Source organism: Pelophylax lessonae, assembly GCF_965119305.1.
Source record: "Pelophylax lessonae genome assembly, chromosome: 6".
Classification (NCBI taxonomy): Eukaryota; Metazoa; Chordata; class Amphibia; order Anura; family Ranidae; genus Pelophylax; species Pelophylax lessonae.
Genome location: NC_138773.1, coordinates 274,167,694 through 274,186,972, shown reverse-complemented (window position 1 = coordinate 274,186,972; position 19,279 = coordinate 274,167,694). Strand labels below are relative to the sequence as shown.

Below are 19,279 nucleotides of genomic sequence, written 5' to 3'. Positions count from 1 at the left end.
AAGCCACTCTTATGTAGGGTGTTTATCCACTTCAGTAAATAGAAAGAGTAAACCTATGCGCTACTAATGGGTATAAGACATACAAAAATGAAAAACATGCAGATATAGAATAAAGGTGGAACACCAAGGATTAAGCAGCCAATTCAGTAGTGTCACCACATACCACAATAATTTCAGAAATAAAGAGAATCAGCGCTCTGATCCTTGAAAGCGATGGACCACCCAATAAATATATAAATATGTTGAACTCGGAGAAATGGATTTTTAAAATTCCTATTCCTTTTAAATATCCATTTCTCCGAGTTCAACATATTTATATATTTATTGGGTGGTCCATCGCTTTCAAGGATCAGAGCGCTGATTCTCTTTATTTCTGATATCCACTTCAGTACTAGCCTGTAATAATTTGAATGACAATTACTCCCAAATACAACACTGTACCCAAATTAATTTTATATATATTTTTTAGAGCTTTCTTTTAGTGGTATGTATTAACCACTGTTTTTGTTTTTTTTTTTGTTTTTTTTTTTTTAATTCTTTACTATATATAAAAAAAAAGGGGAATGCGAAGTACAAATATACAGAGATAGGACTGAGCTAAAATATACTGGGCAGGGGATAAGGGTTAAAAATGACCCCACAACCTTGGGATCTGCCAATAAACTAATCTGACACTAATTTATAAATGATTCATTCATTCATTAGTTCCTCCTTCCACTCTTTCCTCCATTGTGGAAAGGGCAGGTTTTGCACTGTAAACCGTCATTAATGGGGGCCTTGGCCACCAAGGGTAATTTCTGCAGCAGTACGCATCCTCCCCTTTGCTGTTCATAAATGAACGGCTGTAGATAAATGATTAAGGTATGGAGTGGATGGAATATTTATTGTTTTGAGTATATTATTGCTGTCTGTGTTCCTACTAGGGTAATTTACTCTTGCGCTCTGTCCTGGTGACTATTATCACTGAGATGAACAGTGAGGGAAAATCCAAGATTTGGGGTTTTCACCAGAACATTAATGAGGGGAAATCTTTAGATGGGGAAACTTGGCCATGTGACAACTGTCTAAGAAGGGATTTACCAACCTGCAGAGATTTTAACCATTCCCCACTCTATTCAAAATGAAAGACAAACATTTTGGCTTTAAATACATTTTTAAGCAGATGGAAAGTCCGCTTCCTTACATTGGCCCAAATAATATCCCTAGCAATGCTTTGCAACCCACTAATGTACATTTTTAATAAATCCTCATTTAAAAACATTTTGTTTTACTGGTTGTTTGCGGTCGCATGACCAGTAATCATCTGTCCTGGTGGTGAGCAGCTGACAGAGATTGCGGACATTAAGGCCTCCTGAGCAAAGTGTGATTTTGCAGCTGCTGAGGCATTTGGCTTTTTTTCTGCCTCTAAATGCCCCTGCATGTTAGCCTAGGTGTCCATGCGTTTACAGGCAGGGAAAAAAAACACAGCAAGGGCATCCAGAAGCAGCAGAGCTTTAGCAAAAAAAACGTTGGATGCGCCTAAACACGTCTAAATGCGCCTAAGCACTAGTCTTGTTTAGCACTTGAGTGGTAATTCATTTCAATAGCCAGAAAAATAAATTATTATTCTGGCCAATGAAATGAATCAAGGCCCAAGCAGGGTAAACAGGGTACACGAGTTTACAAGCGTCAGGTGTTTTTTCTGCCTAAACTCTTCTTCCAGGAGTAGGGTTGAGCGAACACCTAGATGTCCGTGTTCGACGGGTTCGGCCGAACTTTAAAAAAAAGTCCGGGTCCGTGTCCCGGACTTTTACCGAACTTTTCCCGGACACCGAACCCCATTGAAGTCAATGGGGACCCGAACTTTAAGGCACTAAAATGGCTCTAAAACACCAAAGGAAAGGGCTAGAGTGCTGCAAATGGCAGCAAAACGTAATTAAGAGCATGGCAAGTGCTCTGCAAACAAATGTGGATAGGGAAATAACTTAAAACAACAAAAAAAAACAGAAAAATAAAACAATGTTCTTCTTCATCTCTGAAGGACGAGGCCCATATGGAGTAGGAGGGAGGTTAAGGTGGTGGTGGATGTGGCGGTGACATAGGCGTGCGCACAGGGTGTGCTGGGTGTGCCTGGGCACACCCTAATCACCTAGGGCACATAGCATTGCCAGTGAGGAGATGGGAAAGATCTCCCTGGGACCTGCTCTGCTCTATTTCTCCTTGCCTACAGGTACATGGCCCCGATACATTACTCTCCCTGCTGGCAAACACATGCATGTGTATTTCAACTTTGGGGTGCACACCTTAATGCAATAGGCTGCGCACACCTATGGGCGGTGTAGGTGGAAGCGGCGGTGGAGGAGGACCAGGGCCGGATTAACAGCATCATGGGCTTGGTGCTGAGGATTTTGAAGGGCCTTAGGGCCGTGCCTTGCCATGCACCCAGAGGAGGAAGGGTGCAGCCATGCATGCCTAATTCAACATGGGATGCTGTCTCTGAAGCCCATAAACACATCCATGCATCGCCAACTGTCCCTCCTTGTCCGGCCTTCACGCTGTGTGGGGAGGTTCTGAGGGTGCTGCCTGGGGAAGCGAGCATAGAAGCCAGACTTCTGTGTTTACAAGTGACAGAAGAGCGGTAACAGTGAATATGGCCAACCCGGGGCCTATATAAAAGGTAGGGGCCTGGAGCTGCAGCTCCAATAGCCCCTACATTAATCTGGCCCTGAGGAGGAGGACGAGGTAGCCAACACTGCTTCTTTTCACAAATTTTAAATGAGGGTACACCCCAAAAGAGTGAGAAAGAGCAAAAATGGAACAATGGGTGGGTAAGGTCGGTATCCATTGCTATTCTGCATAAGGTACGGAAAAGTCCCGTGGGATCCATGCCTGGTTCATTTTAATGAACGTGAGCTTGTCCACATTGTCTCTGGACAGGCGGCTGCGCTTGTCTGTTATAACGCCCCCAGCCGTGCTAAATACCCGTTCAGATAATACACTGGCTGCAGGGCACGCCAGCACCTCCAAGGCGTAAAGGGCAAGCTCAGGCCATGTGCCCAATTTGGAGACCCAGAAGTTGAAGGGGGCAGACCCGTCATTCACTACATGTAGGCGTGTGCACACATACTGCTCCACCATGTTGGTAAAATGCTGCCTCCTGCTAAGACGTTCCATCTGAGCTGCTGGTGCTGCTGTTTGTTGTGGCGTGCTGACAAAGCTTTTCCACATTTCGGCCATGCTAACCCTGCCTTCTGAGGTGCTGGCGGTGCCCTGGTTGCGTTGGCGACCTCCTCCTCCTCCTCCTCTGCCTTGTGCTTCCACTGTGGCCCCGCTGTCAGATGGGAATGCCAGCAGCATGGCGTCTACCAGCGTGCGCTTGTACTCGCGCATCTTGCGATCGCGCTCCAGTGAGTGAATTAAGGACGGTACGTTGTCCTTGTAACGGGGATCCAGCAGCGTGGCCACCCAGTAATCAGCACAAGTTAGAATGTGGGCAACTCGGCGGTCGTTGTGGAGACACTGCAGCATGTAATCGCTCATGTGTGCCAGGCTGCCCAGAGGCAACGAAAGGCTGTCCTCTGTGGGAGGTGTATGGTCCGTGTCCTCTGTATCCCCCCAGCCACGCACCAGTGATGGCCATGAGCTGGCCTGGGTGCCACCCTGCTGTGAACATGGTTCCATCTCCTCCTCCAGCTCCTCCTCCTCCTCATCCTCCTCATCCTCCAGAACTGTGCCCCTGCTGGACAATTGCGTCCCTGGCGTTTGCGTGTGCAGGAACCCACCCTCGGAGCCCCTTGCGAATGACTGCCCTGAAAGCCTTGGAAATGTTACCTCTTCATCCTCCTCCTCCTCCTCATCCTGTGCCACATCCTCTTCCATCATCGCCCGAATTGTTTTTTCAAGGAGGCATAGAAGTGGGATAGTTAAGCTGAGAACTATTGCCACTGGCCATGTTGGTGGAGTACTCAAAACAGCGCAACAAGGCACACAGGTCTCGCATGGAGGCCCAGTTAAATTAAATAGCGGAATAGAAAATATGATCCAAAAAAAGTGTATGTATATCACACGTACACAACCACACTAGGCCCCAATTACTATTGTTTGTACCCCTAAAAGGCTAGATGAGGAGTAGGGGGAGTATGGAACAGGCAGCACCCTCAAACCTTCAGAAGTATGAGATGAACCCCAACAACTTGGAAAGGTGGATCTCTCTCACACGTACCGACACAGACTATCCCGCAATTCAATTGATCCTCAAAGGTTTTTATTGAATAGCGGAATAGGAAATATGATCAAAAAAAGTGTATGTATCTCGCACGTACACAACCACACTAGGCCCCAATTACTATTGTTTGTACCCCTAAAAGGCTAGATGAGGAGTAGGGGGGGTATGGAACAGGCAGCACCCTCAAACCTTCAGAAGTATGAGATGAACCCCAACAACTTGGAAAGGTGGATCTCTCTCACACGTACCGACACAGACTATCCCGCAATTCAATTGATCCTCAAAGGTTTTTATTGAATAGCGGAATAGGAAATATGATCAAAAAAAGTGTATGTATCTCGCACGTACACAACCACACTAGGCCCCAATTACTATTGTTTGTACCCCTAAAAGGCTAGATGAGGAGTAGGGGGGGTATGGAACAGGCAGCACCCTCAAACCTTCAGAAGTATGAGATGAACCCCAACAACTTGGAAAGGTGGATCTCTCTCACACGTACCGACACAGACTATCCCGCAATTCAATTGATCCTCAAAGGTTTTTATTGAATAGCGGAATAGGAAATATGATCAAAAAAAGTGTATGTATCTCGCACGTACACAACCACACTAGGCCCCAATTACTATTGTTTGTACCCCTAAAAGGCTAGATGAGGAGTAGGGGGGGTATGGAACAGGCAGCACCCTCAAACCTTCAGAAGTATGAGATGAACCCCAACAACTTGGAAAGGTGGATCTCTCTCACACGTACCGACACAGACTATCCCGCAATTCAATTGATCCTCAAAGGTTTTTGATTAAATAGCGGAATAGAAAATATGATCCCAAAAAAGTGTATGTATATCACACGTACACAACCACACTAGGCCCCAATTACTATTGTTTGTACCCCTAAAAGGCTAGGAGTAGGGGGAGTATGGAACAGGCAGCACCCTCAAACCTTCAGAAGTATGAGATGAACCCCAACAACTTGGAAAGGTGGATCTCTCTCACACGTACCAACACAGACTATCCCCCAATTTAACTGATCCCCAAAGGTTTTTGATTAAATAGCGGAATAGAAAATATGATCCCAAAAAAGTGTATGTATATCACACGTACACAACCACACTAGGCCCCAATTACTATTGTTTGTACCCCTAAAAGGCTAGGAGTAGGGGGAGTATGGAACAGGCAGCACCCTCAAACCTTCAGAAGTATGAGATGAACCCCAACAACTTGGAAAGGTGGATCTCTCTCACACGTACCAACACAGACTATCCCCCAATTTAACTGATCCCCAAAGGTTTTTGATTAAATAGCGGAATAGAAAATATGATCCCAAAAAAGTGTATGTATATCACACGTACACAACCACACTAGGCCCCAATTACTATTGTTTGTACCCCTAAAAGGCTAGGAGTAGGGGGAGTATGGAACAGGCAGCACCCTCAAACCTTCAGAAGTATGAGATGAACCCCAACAACTTGGAAAGGTGGATCTCTCTCACACGTACCAACACAGACTATCCCCCAATTTAACTGATCCCCAAAGGTTTTTGATTAAATAGCGGAATAGAAAATATGATCCCAAAAAAGTGTATGTATATCACACGTACACAACCACACTAGGCCCCAATTACTATTGTTTGTACCCCTAAAAGGCTAGGAGTAGGGGGAGTATGGAACAGGCAGCACCCTCAAACCTTCAGAAGTATGAGATGAACCCCAACAACTTGGAAAGGTGGATCTCTCTCACACGTACCAACACAGACTATCCCCCAATTTAACTGATCCCCAAAGGTTTTTGATTAAATAGCGGAATAGAAAATATGATCCCAAAAAAGTGTATGTATATCACACGTACACAACCACACTAGGCCCCAATTACTATTGTTTGTACCCCTAAAAGGCTAGGAGTAGGGGGAGTATGGAACAGGCAGCACCCTCAAACCTTCAGAAGTATGAGATGAACCTCAACAACTTGGAAAGGTGGATCTCTCTCACACGTACCAACACAGACTATCCCCCAATTTAACTGATCCCCAAAGGTTTTTGATTAAATAGCGGAATAGAAAATATGATCCCAAAAAAGTGTATGTATATCACACGTACACAACCACACTAGGCCCCAATTACTATTGTTTGTACCCCTAAAAGGCTAGGAGTAGGGGGAGTATGGAACAGGCAGCACCCTCAAACCTTCAGAAGTATGAGATGAACCCCAACAACTTGGAAAGGTGGATCTCTCTCACACGTACCAACACAGACTATCCCCCAATTTAACTGATCCCCAAAGGTTTTTGATTAAATAGCGGAATAGAAAATATGATCCCAAAAAAGTGTATGTATATCACACGTACACAACCACACTAGGCCCCAATTACTATTGTTTGTACCCCTAAAAGGCTAGGAGTAGGGGGAGTATGGAACAGGCAGCACCCTCAAACCTTCAGAAGTATGAGATGAACCCCAACAACTTGGAAAGGTGGATCTCTCTCACACGTACCAACACAGACTATCCCCCAATTTAACTGATCCCCAAAGGTTTTTGATTAAATAGCGGAATAGAAAATATGATCCCAAAAAAGTGTATGTATATCACACGTACACAACCACACTAGGCCCCAATTACTATTGTTTGTACCCCTAAAAGGCTAGGAGTAGGGGGAGTATGGAACAGGCAGCACCCTCAAACCTTCAGAAGTATGAGATGAACCTCAACAACTTGGAAAGGTGGATCTCTCTCACACGTACCAACACAGACTATCCCCCAATTTAACTGATCCCCAAAGGTTTTTGATTAAATAGCGGAATAGAAAATATGATCCCAAAAAAGTGTATGTATATCACACGTACACAACCACACTAGGCCCCAATTACTATTGTTTGTACCCCTAAAAGGCTAGGAGTAGGGGGAGTATGGAACAGGCAGCACCCTCAAACCTTCAGAAGTATGAGATGAACCCCAACAACTTGGAAAGGTGGATCTCTCTCACACGTACCAACACAGACTATCCCCCAATTTAACTGATCCCCAAAGGTTTTTGATTAAATAGCGGAATAGAAAATATGATCCCAAAAAAGTGTATGTATATCACACGTACACAACCACACTAGGCCCCAATTACTATTGTTTGTACCCCTAAAAGGCTAGGAGTAGGGGGAGTATGGAACAGGCAGCACCCTCAAACCTTCAGAAGTATGAGATGAACCCCAACAACTTGGAAAGGTGGATCTCTCTCACACGTACCAACACAGACTATCCCCCAATTTAACTGATCCCCAAAGGTTTTTGATTAAATAGCGGAATAGAAAATATGATCCCAAAAAAGTGTATGTATATCACACGTACACAACCACACTAGGCCCCAATTACTATTGTTTGTACCCCTAAAAGGCTAGGAGTAGGGGGAGTATGGAACAGGCAGCACCCTCAAACCTTCAGAAGTATGAGATGAACCCCAACAACTTGGAAAGGTGGATCTCTCTCACACGTACCAACACAGACTATCCCCCAATTTAACTGATCCCCAAAGGTTTTTGATTAAATAGCGGAATAGAAAATATGATCCCAAAAAAGTGTATGTATATCACACGTACACAACCACACTAGGCCCCAATTACTATTGTTTGTACCCCTAAAAGGCTAGGAGTAGGGGGAGTATGGAACAGGCAGCACCCTCAAACCTTCAGAAGTATGAGATGAACCTCAACAACTTGGAAAGGTGGATCTCTCTCACACGTACCAACACAGACTATCCCCCAATTTAACTGATCCCCAAAGGTTTTTGATTAAATAGCGGAATAGAAAATATGATCCCAAAAAAGTGTATGTATATCACACGTACACAACCACACTAGGCCCCAATTACTATTGTTTGTACCCCTAAAAGGCTAGGAGTAGGGGGAGTATGGAACAGGCAGCACCCTCAAACCTTCAGAAGTATGAGATGAACCCCAACAACTTGGAAAGGTGGATCTCTCTCACACGTACCAACACAGACTATCCCCCAATTTAACTGATCCCCAAAGGTTTTTGATTAAATAGCGGAATAGAAAATATGATCCCAAAAAAGTGTATGTATATCACACGTACACAACCACACTAGGCCCCAATTACTATTGTTTGTACCCCTAAAAGGCTAGGAGTAGGGGGAGTATGGAACAGGCAGCACCCTCAAACCTTCAGAAGTATGAGATGAACCCCAACAACTTGGAAAGGTGGATCTCTCTCACACGTACCAACACAGACTATCCCCCAATTTAACTGATCCCCAAAGGTTTTTGATTAAATAGCGGAATAGAAAATATGATCCCAAAAAAGTGTATGTATATCACACGTACACAACCACACTAGGCCCCAATTACTATTGTTTGTACCCCTAAAAGGCTAGGAGTAGGGGGAGTATGGAACAGGCAGCACCCTCAAACCTTCAGAAGTATGAGATGAACCCCAACAACTTGGAAAGGTGGATCTCTCTCACACGTACCAACACAGACTATCCCCCAATTTAACTGATCCCCAAAGGTTTTTGATTAAATAGCGGAATAGAAAATATGATCCCAAAAAAGTGTATGTATATCACACGTACACAACCACACTAGGCCCCAATTACTATTGTTTGTACCCCTAAAAGGCTAGATGAGGAGTAGGGGGAGTATGGAACAGGCAGCACCCTCAAACCTTCAGTATGAGATTGTGTTCACTGTACCCCACAAAGATTGAGTTCACTGCACCCCACAATGATTGTGTTCACTGCACCCCACAAAGATTGTGTTCACTGCACCTCACAAAGATTGTGTTCACTGTACCCCCCAAAGATTGTGTTCACTGCACCCCACAAAGATTCTGTTCACTGTACCCCACAAAGATTGTGTTCACTGCACCCCAAAAAGATTGTGTTCACTGCACCCCAAAAAGGATGTTGTTCACTGCACCCCAAAAAGGATGTTGTTCACTCCACCCCAAAAAGATTGTGTTCACTGCACCCCACAAAGATTGTGTTCACTGCACCCCAAAAAGATTGTGTTCACTGCACCCCAAAAATGATTTTGTTCACTGCACCCCAAAAAGGATTTTGTTCACTGCACCCCAAAAAGGATGTTGTTCACTCCACCCCAAAAAGATTGTGTTCACTGCACCCCAAAAAGATTGTGTTCACTGCACCCCACAAAGGATTTTGTTCACTGCACCCCAAAAAGATTGTGTTCACTGCACCCCAAAAAGGATGTTGTTCACTGCACCCCAAAAAGGATTTTGTTCACTGCACCCCAAAAAGATTGTGTTCACTGCACCCCACAAAGGATTTTGTTCACTGCACCCCACAAAGATTGTGTTCACTGCACACCAAAAAGGATTGTGTTCACTGCACCCCAAAAAGATTTTGTTCACTGCACCCCAAAAAGATTGTGTTCACTGCAGCCCAAAAAGATTGTGTTCACTGCAGCCCAAAAAGATTGTGTTCACTGCAGCCCAAAAAGATTGTGTTCACTGCAGCCCAAAAAGATTGTGTTCACTGCAGCTCACACACAGAAAAATGGATGTGGATCACTGACACCTGCCTATCTCCAATCCCACACCACACAGCAATATCGATTGTAGTTTGTAGAACACAGTTTCCCTAAAATTCAGCAGACTCTGTCCCTAACAGGATTGAGAAGAGATCGTAGATCAGGATTGAGTGCAGACCCCACCCCCCACACAGCAATATCGATTGTAGTTTGTAGAAGACACTGACCCTATATAATTCAGCAGACTCTATCCCTAAAATGCCTACAACTCGCCCTGCCTAAACACTCCGACCTGTCCCTCAATTCTATCCGGACACAAATGGTTTTTTCCTGCCTATCTTTCCCTAATCAGCAGCCAGCACGTTGATGTGTGCTCTGTCCCTGAATCTAAGCAGCATAATGACGCCGCTGCGGCTGCCTCGAACTTATAAAGACTTGGTCACATGCTTCAGACGGCCAATCACAGCTACTGAGACATTTGCAGGCATGGCTGGGATGGCTTAAGGCACACCAGTTAAACGATTGTTGATTGGCTGTTGAAAGCCCGCCATGAAAAGAGCGCCAAAGCATGCAAAACCCGGAAATAAAACGACCGAACACGGATTTTTACCCGAACATACAGTAAAGTGTCCGTGTCCGTGTTCGGGTACAAAAAATCCAATTATTCGGTACGAACACGAATAATACAGTCCGTGTTCGCTCAACACTATCCAGGAGTAAAGTTGTCTAGGAGAGGTAGCAAAATGTCCAGTATACATGAGGGCTAATACCCATCCAGACTGTGCAGCACCAGTGCTTAGTTATATAAATGTGTAATGATGGAAGCATTCAAAGGTATAAAGAGCTTTTGCATTCATAGTGAGACGATAATAGCATGAGGCGTTCCATAGTGGTTGCATAGCACTGTCGACCTGGAACCGGAACTAAGCAATAAGGGGGGAATCAGCAGGATCACTAGGTAATTTAATGATATCAACCCATTTACGACAGAGTAAAACATGTAAGTGGTGACAGGGCAGGTGGGCCTTAAAGTGTTACTAAACCCACAACAGTAAAATCTGTCTGTAGATGCAGAATAGCATGCTTGTTATACTCACTGTGCAACTTAAGTGATTAATCTTCTGCACAGTAAGTGTAGTTCAGCTGCACATGTTCAGTTTGGTCTATATTGCTGGAGAGGACACTTCCTGATTTTTAGCTGAGCTATTCAGGTCCAATGGTATTAACATCACACACCTGGCAACCCACTGATACCTTGCTAACACCCCATCCCCTGTCATCCTTGTCCTCATCACACCTGGCAACCCACTGATACCTTACTAACACCCCACCCCCTGCCATCCTCATCTTCATCCCACCTGGCACCCCACTGATACCTTGCTAACACCCCACCTGCTGCCATCCTCATCTTCATTACACCTGGCAACCCACTGATACCTTAATAACACCCCACCCCCTATAATCCTCATCTTCATCATACCTGGCAACCCACTGCAACCTTGCCAACACCCCATCCTCTGCCACCCTCATCCTCATCACACTTGGCAACCCACTGATAACTTACTAACACCCCACCCCTGCCTTCCTCATCTTCATCACACCTGGCAACCCACTGCAACCTTGCTAACACCCCACCCCTGCCCCCCTCATTCTCATCACACTTGGCAACCCACTGAAACCTAACTAACACCCCACCCCCTGCCATCCTCATCTTCATCACACCTGTCACCCCACTGACACCTTGCTTACACCCCACTCCCTGTCATTCTCATCTTGATCATGCCTGGCAACCCACTGATTCCTTACTAAAACCCCACCCCCTATCATCCTCATCTTCATCATACCTGGCAACCCACTGATACCTTGCTAACACCCCATCCTCTGTCATCCTCATCACACCTGGACAATTCTGAAGAGCCAACTCTGGTGAAGACATCGCTGGATCCTTGGACAGGTAAGTGTCCTATTATTTGCTGCCATTGTGCTAATTGCTGGGTGCCCATTGCACCCCTGTGCCTTTAACCACTTGCCGACCAGCTGCCGCAGTTATACAGCGGCAAGTTCCCCTGAATTGCCATACCTGTATGGTGGTTCACAGGAGCACTCCTAGAGGAACGCACGCACGCCCACTCGCCAGCGGGATAGCTGATCCACGGGGCCGGCGGCCACGATTACCACCGGGCACCTGCGATCGCTCCCCATGAAAAGAGAATGGTTTTTCTCTCTGGAATCAATAAAGAGCTCCTGTGTTCCTCCTATTTATGAACACAGGTCTCTGTGTTAATTTCACAAGCCCCTCCCACAGTTAGAAAACACCCCCTAGGCTCACATTTAACCCTTTGATCGCCCCTGGGTTAACCCCCTTCCCTGCCAGTGTCATTATTACAGTAACAGTCCATTTTTTTTAGCACTGATTACTTTAGTAATGTCACTAGTCCCCTCAAAAGTGTCAAAAAAGTCAGTTAGGTATCTGATCTGTCTGCCGCAATGTCGCAGTCCCGCTAAAAATCGCTGATCACCGCCATTACTAGTAAAAAAAAAAAAAAAAAAAAATGACAAATGTTTCTTCTAGTTTGTAGCTGCGATAACTCTTGCTCAAACCAATCAAAATACACTTATTTGGATTTTTTATCAAAAATATGTAGCAGAATACAAATTGGCCTAAAATGATGAAAACATTTGATTTTTAAATTTTTTTTGGGGGCATATTATAAAGCAGAAAGTGAAAAATATTGTTTTTTTCCAGAATCGTCGCTTTTTTTTGTTTATACCACACAAAATAAAAATCGCACAGGTGATCAAATACCACCAAAAGAAAGCTATATTTGTGGGGGAAAAAAAGACATCAATTATACTTGGGTACAGCATTACACGACCGCAAAATTGCCCGTTAAAATAACGCAGTGCCGAATTGCAACAAATGGCCTGGTCATTAAGGGGGAAAATTTTCCGGTCCAGAAATGTTTAAAGCGGTAGTATACTCCACTTTTTAACTTTTACCTGCAGGTAAGCCTATAATAGGGCTTACCTGTAGTTAAAATAGTATCTTCTAAACCTGCATGGTTTAGGAGATATTCACCCTGCATGCAGCCGCTGACACCAGCGGCGCATGCGCTCTGAAGGTCTGGCGTATCTTGCCGGACCTTCAGAGCTCCTTGCCGGAAAGTGAACTCTCGCACGCATGCGCTTCTACTGTAGAGGCTCTCAAAATGTATAGAGTTAGGACTGCAGATAATACTGGGGTGCCTTGTTGCAGCCTCTGCAGTTTACGTATATATTTGCAAATGTATGCACACTAAACCCCTGTTTTAAAATGTTTTAAAAATGAACTGTTACACAGGATAATTTGATTTGTTTCAGGCTGGCTGGTAAGTTGAGCTGGGCATTTCTCTTTGTTTTTGTTTGGCAAGTGTCCTATTATTACAGTATTTGTAGCTGCTGACTTTTATTTTTTTATTTCTAGGATGATGAACCTCTTTAAAGTGCTTATAACCCTTGCTAGTGCTAACACCATATTTCAGCAAGTCAAGTCAAGCTTGAATGTGCTGTGACCTCTGTTTTTTTTTTAAATTGCCCTTACTGAACCTGTGCAGCCCTTACTGGATCGGCTGCTATGCTACCATGGTCAGTTTACTTGTAGGAGGAGCAGCACAGGCAGGATCAACCAGGTATATCAGTGCATCTGCAGCCAGAAATAAAATACAGAAATGAACAATTACATTGAACTAATTTTACCTTTACTAACACTTTAAGTATAGGTCAATTTTAAAAAGGGGTACAAATCTTTTCCAGTGTCTGTTTTCTTTCTGGGAAGAATGGTTGAGATACAGCCTTTGTAAAATGATGCCTTCGTACCATATTTGTATCAATGCCAGCAGAAACAGAGAGTGAATGTGTGACACATGCAAATAACTTTCTGACTTTCCAATGTAGATGCAAACTTTTGCTGTGCTATTTGATAACCTGTCTACGATTATCTTGTTGACAGTTCGGAGGGGAGATGTACTCGCAGCTTGGAGTGGCATTCGTCCATTGGTCACAAATCCCAATTCTACAGACACGCAATCAATATCTCGCAATCACGTTGTTGATGTTGGCGAGAGTGGTCTTGTCACAATAGCAGGTAAGTTAATCTTCTGGCAAATAGACATTTTCTGCCAGTATTGGCTCTTCATCCACAAAGGAGAATATTTTATTTAATTCCTTGATTTTAGACCTTTGCTTGTTTTAAAGTAGAACCCCAACCAAAATCAACAAGATTAAAAAGAATAGCCTATCCAATAACAAAACCAACTTTAGCTGCACTATTCACTTTCAATCTAGAGATTTCCCCCACTGTACTATTTTCTGCCACTAGATGAGAGGCCAGCATTGTCCAACTCACTGCCTCTGAACACAGGTCACCCCTGACCCATGGAAGCCTGGGATTTGAATAATGAAAGGAGAAGGAGGATAGTGATGATCTCATATCTCGGTCACTCTGCTTTCTCCTCTTATTTGCCTATTGTCATTACATGAAGGGATTGGATCCTTGAGACCCATCATCTTTAAATTTTTTAAAGAGCCAGTCCGCACAAAACTGATAATTTATTTTTTGGTACATTCAGGAGAGGTAAGGCTCCTAATAGTTTCTTTACAGGGGCTGTATTTCCGAGATCTCTGCTTTTTAAGTTTCTGAGTCTGCACACACATGTAGATGGCACATGATGGGCAGTTACCCCTTGCCTTTTTAAAAGTAAATATAACATATTTTCAAGGTCTCTGACTCAACACAGATTTCTGTAACAGATACTTAAAGTATACCTTAGGCCTCTTTCACACGGAGCGGACCGTATTGCGATCCGCTCCAGCACTTTTTTTTTTTACGGACACGGGTGACACTTGTGTCATGCGGTCCTTATGTCCGCATATCATCCCATCAGTTTGCGGATGATATATAGACATAATGTATGCCTATGGGATTGCGGATGTCAGCGGATGACACCGCTGACATCAGATTTTTTGTCCTTTCCGTTTTTTAAACGGAAGAAAAATAGGGTTCTGTTCCGTTCCAAAAAACAGAAATCTGATGTCAGCGGATGGTCATCCGCTGACATCCGCAATCCCATTGACATGCATTATGTCCGTATATCACCCGCAAGCGGATGGGGTGATATATGGAACACCCGTGTGAAAGAGGCCTTTTTTTGTTTTGTTTTGGATAGAGTGGAGAGGGAGTAAAACACCTGTCAGTTTTTTATTGCTGTCTGTGCCCCCATTAGGGAGATTCATTCCTCTATTTTTCTGTTTACCGCTACCATTGAAAGTAAAAGAAAATCTAAAAATTTTGGGTTGTCCCCAGAAAAGTAATAGAGGGGAAATCTTCCAATGGGGACACTAGTACTGGTGACCCGGGGGGCCCCAAGGAATTTCGTTAATTTGCAATGATTTCCTCTCACTTCCTGTTTGGCTATGGGACAGGAAGTGAAGGGAAATCTCTGGAATGAAACACTGAGGGTGAAAAAAAAAAATCTGAGCGGAGTTTGTTTTGCCTATAATTCTGCATTAAAGCGGATCTTGCAAAGTACACTTATACTGTCCAGACCCCCCTCCCACTTTACAAACTACAGTAAACCTTCGTTATATCGCGGTTCAGTTTTTGCGGTCCCGGTATTTTGCGTTTTTTTCTGTAAGACCTATTCATATTATTTTATTGATTAAATCATTGTTAATTAAATATTTTGGAGTTTTCCGTTGCTCTTGCTATGTCTCTCAGTATCTTTTATGTGTTTAAATGTGTTTCTATTGTTTTACAAGTGTGTTTAAAGACCTTAAAATGCTTTTAAAAGTACAGTGAAAGTTTTAAAAACATGCCTAGGGTGTATTTAAATAGGGTATTTCTATTTCACGGATTTTCACTTATTGCGGGTGAGTCTGGAACGTAACCCCCGCGATGAAGGGGGTTTACTATACCTGATATTATTAGTTCCAAAATGGACCTACAAAGAAAAGAAGAGTAGATTTATACTTTAGACTCCCACCTTTAATCTCCCATCTTTCTGGGAAGATTCCTGGGGACTTCATCAGAACAGGCAAAATCTTGCAAGAAGACACTCCAGTCTTTCACCCACTGTGTCTAGGCAAGGATGGCATCACCATCCTTCCAGTTTGATCCTTAGGAAATACAGAGCTTGATATTTTGTGAGAAGTTGCTTTTGCAATATTCTTCAGTGTCTAGATTTTGCCCACTTTGCATTCCCTGGGAATTTTCCCAGAAGGATAGGGACATTACAGCCAGCAATGTAGGAGACAGAGGTAAGGTAGTAAATATACATTTTATTTTTTCTCTTACAATTACATTTTGGAACTACTAATGTTTGGGGGTTTTTTAACACAGGGGGCCTGGATATTATATTGACCTTGGATAGTACTATGAGTAAGATAGGAATGCAAAAACCTTTCATTTTCCACAGCTGATGCAAGTACAGCATGAATTTAAAAAATAAAAGCCATTTTACACGTTTCTGTCTGCATTATGTCCCAATGATCATTTTTTGTTCCTGGCAGATTCATTTTAATGTGTATGTCCAGCTAAAATATTTTTTTATTTTTGGATAAACTGGGGAAGGTTCAGAACCCCTGTAAGATTTTTACTGCTATCTGGGGCTCTGTTAAAGAGATTTACTATCACCTCCTATCCTGCTGGCCATGTCGTACAAGACAGGAAGTGAGGGGGAGGCTATAAAAGCAATACAGACAAGCAAATGTCTTTTTTAAGTAGAGTGTGGGAAGGTTAGAACCCCTGTCAGAATTTTATTTCTGGCTGTGCGCCTGTTACAGAATTTCCTTCACTTCCGGCCTGGTAAAAGCATTGTCAATGTAGCCACAGATGTAATTACAAAGCCTACTAATTCTTCCCCACTGTATCCAAAGCTAAAAAAAAAAAAAAAAAAGCGATCAATATATTCATTGATTTCCCAAACCAACATCACATGGAACCACTTTCACAACATCACATATTCACAGACCTTTAAATATAATACAAAAAGCAACTTTGGCAATATATAATAGCAGCCAATCAGAATGATTTTATTTCTTATCAGACTCCAGTAAACTGGTAACTGATTGGTTGGTAGTGGTTTCTGCAATTGATTATCGGCATTTATCTTAACACTGCCTCTGAGAAGTTTTATAAGCAGGTGCCAATAATCACTTCTTTCAAAATAATTCATAGCTTGGCTTGTCACCTCTCACTTCATGTTTGAGTTTTGGTTTCACTTTGGTTACACCTTTTTCAGTATGCAATCCTGAAAATATTCCATTTATTTTTTTTATTAAATTTTTAATAGGAGGAAAATGGACAACATACCGCTCCATGGCAGAGGACACTTTGGATGCTGCAATCTCAACACACAACCTGAAGGCTGGTCCATGCAAGACAGTGGGGCTTTTCCTTGAAGGGGGAAAGGACTGGTCCCCCACCCTTTACATCCGTCTTGTCCAGGATTATGGCCTAGAGAGTGAGGTATCTACCATTCCATCTGAAAGCATTTAAGGTTCTCTGTATGCTTTGTATGTGTCTTCTGAGACAAAAGCTTGTGAATCTACATTTCCGAGACATGACAGTCTACTTCTGATCTTGGTGGGTGGGAACGGTGTACAAATCCCACCTATGAAGTTTTTAAAAGCTAAAATTAGCTGGCTCGTGGGCGCTGTCATTGCGGACATCGTATTTTGCAAATGCTAGTTCTCCTAGCTGTCATGCTGATCCAGTTTACCAAACCAACATATGCATGCAGATAAGGCCTAATTGCTTTCATCTTTGAATCTCTTGATTTGCATACTTGTTTTTTGTCATTTAAGGAATTTTAGAAGCCAGTATGTCCTAATAATAGACACTTAACTGGTTATCTGATGATATCCAGAAGATTGGCAGCAATGGCAGCTCCCATATTTCTTTTAGGAAAGGTTTACTTTAAAAGTAACGGCTCATGAGTAAATTACATTGACTATCATTTCTATCATCTTTCAAAGGATGTTACTTACCTGGCTAAATGACTTCAGTACTTTCTGAGCCGCTGATCAGGTGATAGTCTGCATAGCTGATCCAAGTCGGTGACTCATGAAGTACTAAAGCCTTTTGATCAGAATGAGAGTCCAGCAGATAGCATTTTCATAAGAGGTCAGCAAACTATTTTCGCACTACTGATGAGCTTGTGTATCAAGGAATACTATACATTACAATGCCATACATTTTTCTCTTTTATTATATAATGGCCTGCAGGATACAAATCATTGGGGTTGATTTACTAAAACTAGAGAGTGCAAAATCTGGTGCAGCTCTGCATGGAAACCGATCAGTTTCTAGGTTTTACTTTTCATCTGAACTCGCACAATTTCAAAAACGCATTTCAGTCTGACTTCGGGGGCGACTTCAAAGGCATCTGTGTGGGTTCATGCATAGATGTCTATTGAAATTGCCCCCGAAGTCGCCAAAAGTAGTGCAGGAATTACTATTTGAAATCGTTGCGGCGTCGTACCGTTTGCGACGCTCGGATTTCTGGCAATAGGCTGTGATTTGACATGCGATTTGGTCTGTCAAATCGCACCGATGTGAACAGGGGCTTATTGTTTAAATTTATTTGAACAAGCTGAAGTTCTAAACTGATTGCCTGCACAATGCTAAATCAATGCTAAATCTGCTGCACAGCTGCAGCAGATTTAGCATTCTCCAATTTTAGTAAATCAACCCCACTATATCTAAACTAAAGGCCCGTATACACGCACCGATTGTTGGCCGTAAATTTTCGGCCAACGTCCGATCGGCCGATTATCGGCTTGTTAGTATGATGCTTCCGACAACCGACTGCGACTTTTCGGCCGAACAACATCTGGTGTGCAGGTTATAAAATTTTTGTTGGCTAACAACAGAACGGCCGATTGTTCGTCAGTCAGTACAGATTTCGGCAGACAAAAATCAGATGAGCAAGACTGGGCATGCTCAGAGAAGAAAAAACACACGGAAAGTTAACCAGAACATGACATCACTTCTGCAGTTGGTTGTTGTTGGCCGAAAAAATTTGTGTGCAGTCTAGAGCACATTTCAACCAATACAACAACACTGGACAAAAGACGGCCAATCGGTCGGCCGACGATCGGTGCATGTGTACGGGGCTTTAAGCCTCGTACACACGCACCGATTGTTGGCCGTAAATTTTCGGCCAACGTCCGATCGCCCGATTGTCGGCTTGTTAGTATGATGCTTTCGACAACCGACTGCGACTTTTCGGCCGAACAAAATCTGGTGTGCATGCTATAAAATTTTTGTTGGCCGTCAACTGAACGGCCGATTGTTCGTCAGTCAGTACAGATTTCGGCAGACAAAAATCAGATGAGCAAGACTGGGCATGCTCAGAGAAGAAAATTCACACGGAAAGTTAACCAGCACATGACATCACTTCTGCAGTTGGTTGTTGTTGGCCGAAAAAATTTGTGTGCAGTCTAGAGCACATTTCAACCAACACAACAACACTGGACAAAAGACGGCCGATCGGTCGGCCAACAATCGTTTCGTGTGTACAAGGCTTTAGGGCTCTAAAATGTGG

General features: G+C 43.4%; 1 protein-coding gene across 2 annotated transcripts in view; it reads left to right on the top strand.

Moving 5' to 3' along the window:
* GPD2 (glycerol-3-phosphate dehydrogenase 2) overlaps positions 1 to 19,279 on the top strand; it is a 300,869-nt gene that overhangs the window by 218,053 nt on the left and 63,537 nt on the right. For both annotated transcript variants that reach the window (XM_082261353.1, XM_082261354.1), the window contains exons 10-11: positions 13,684 to 13,818; positions 17,024 to 17,199. In XM_082261353.1, the coding sequence (XP_082117479.1) occupies positions 13,684 to 13,818; positions 17,024 to 17,199 (311 nt within the window). The remainder of the gene's footprint in view (positions 1 to 13,683; positions 13,819 to 17,023; positions 17,200 to 19,279) is intronic.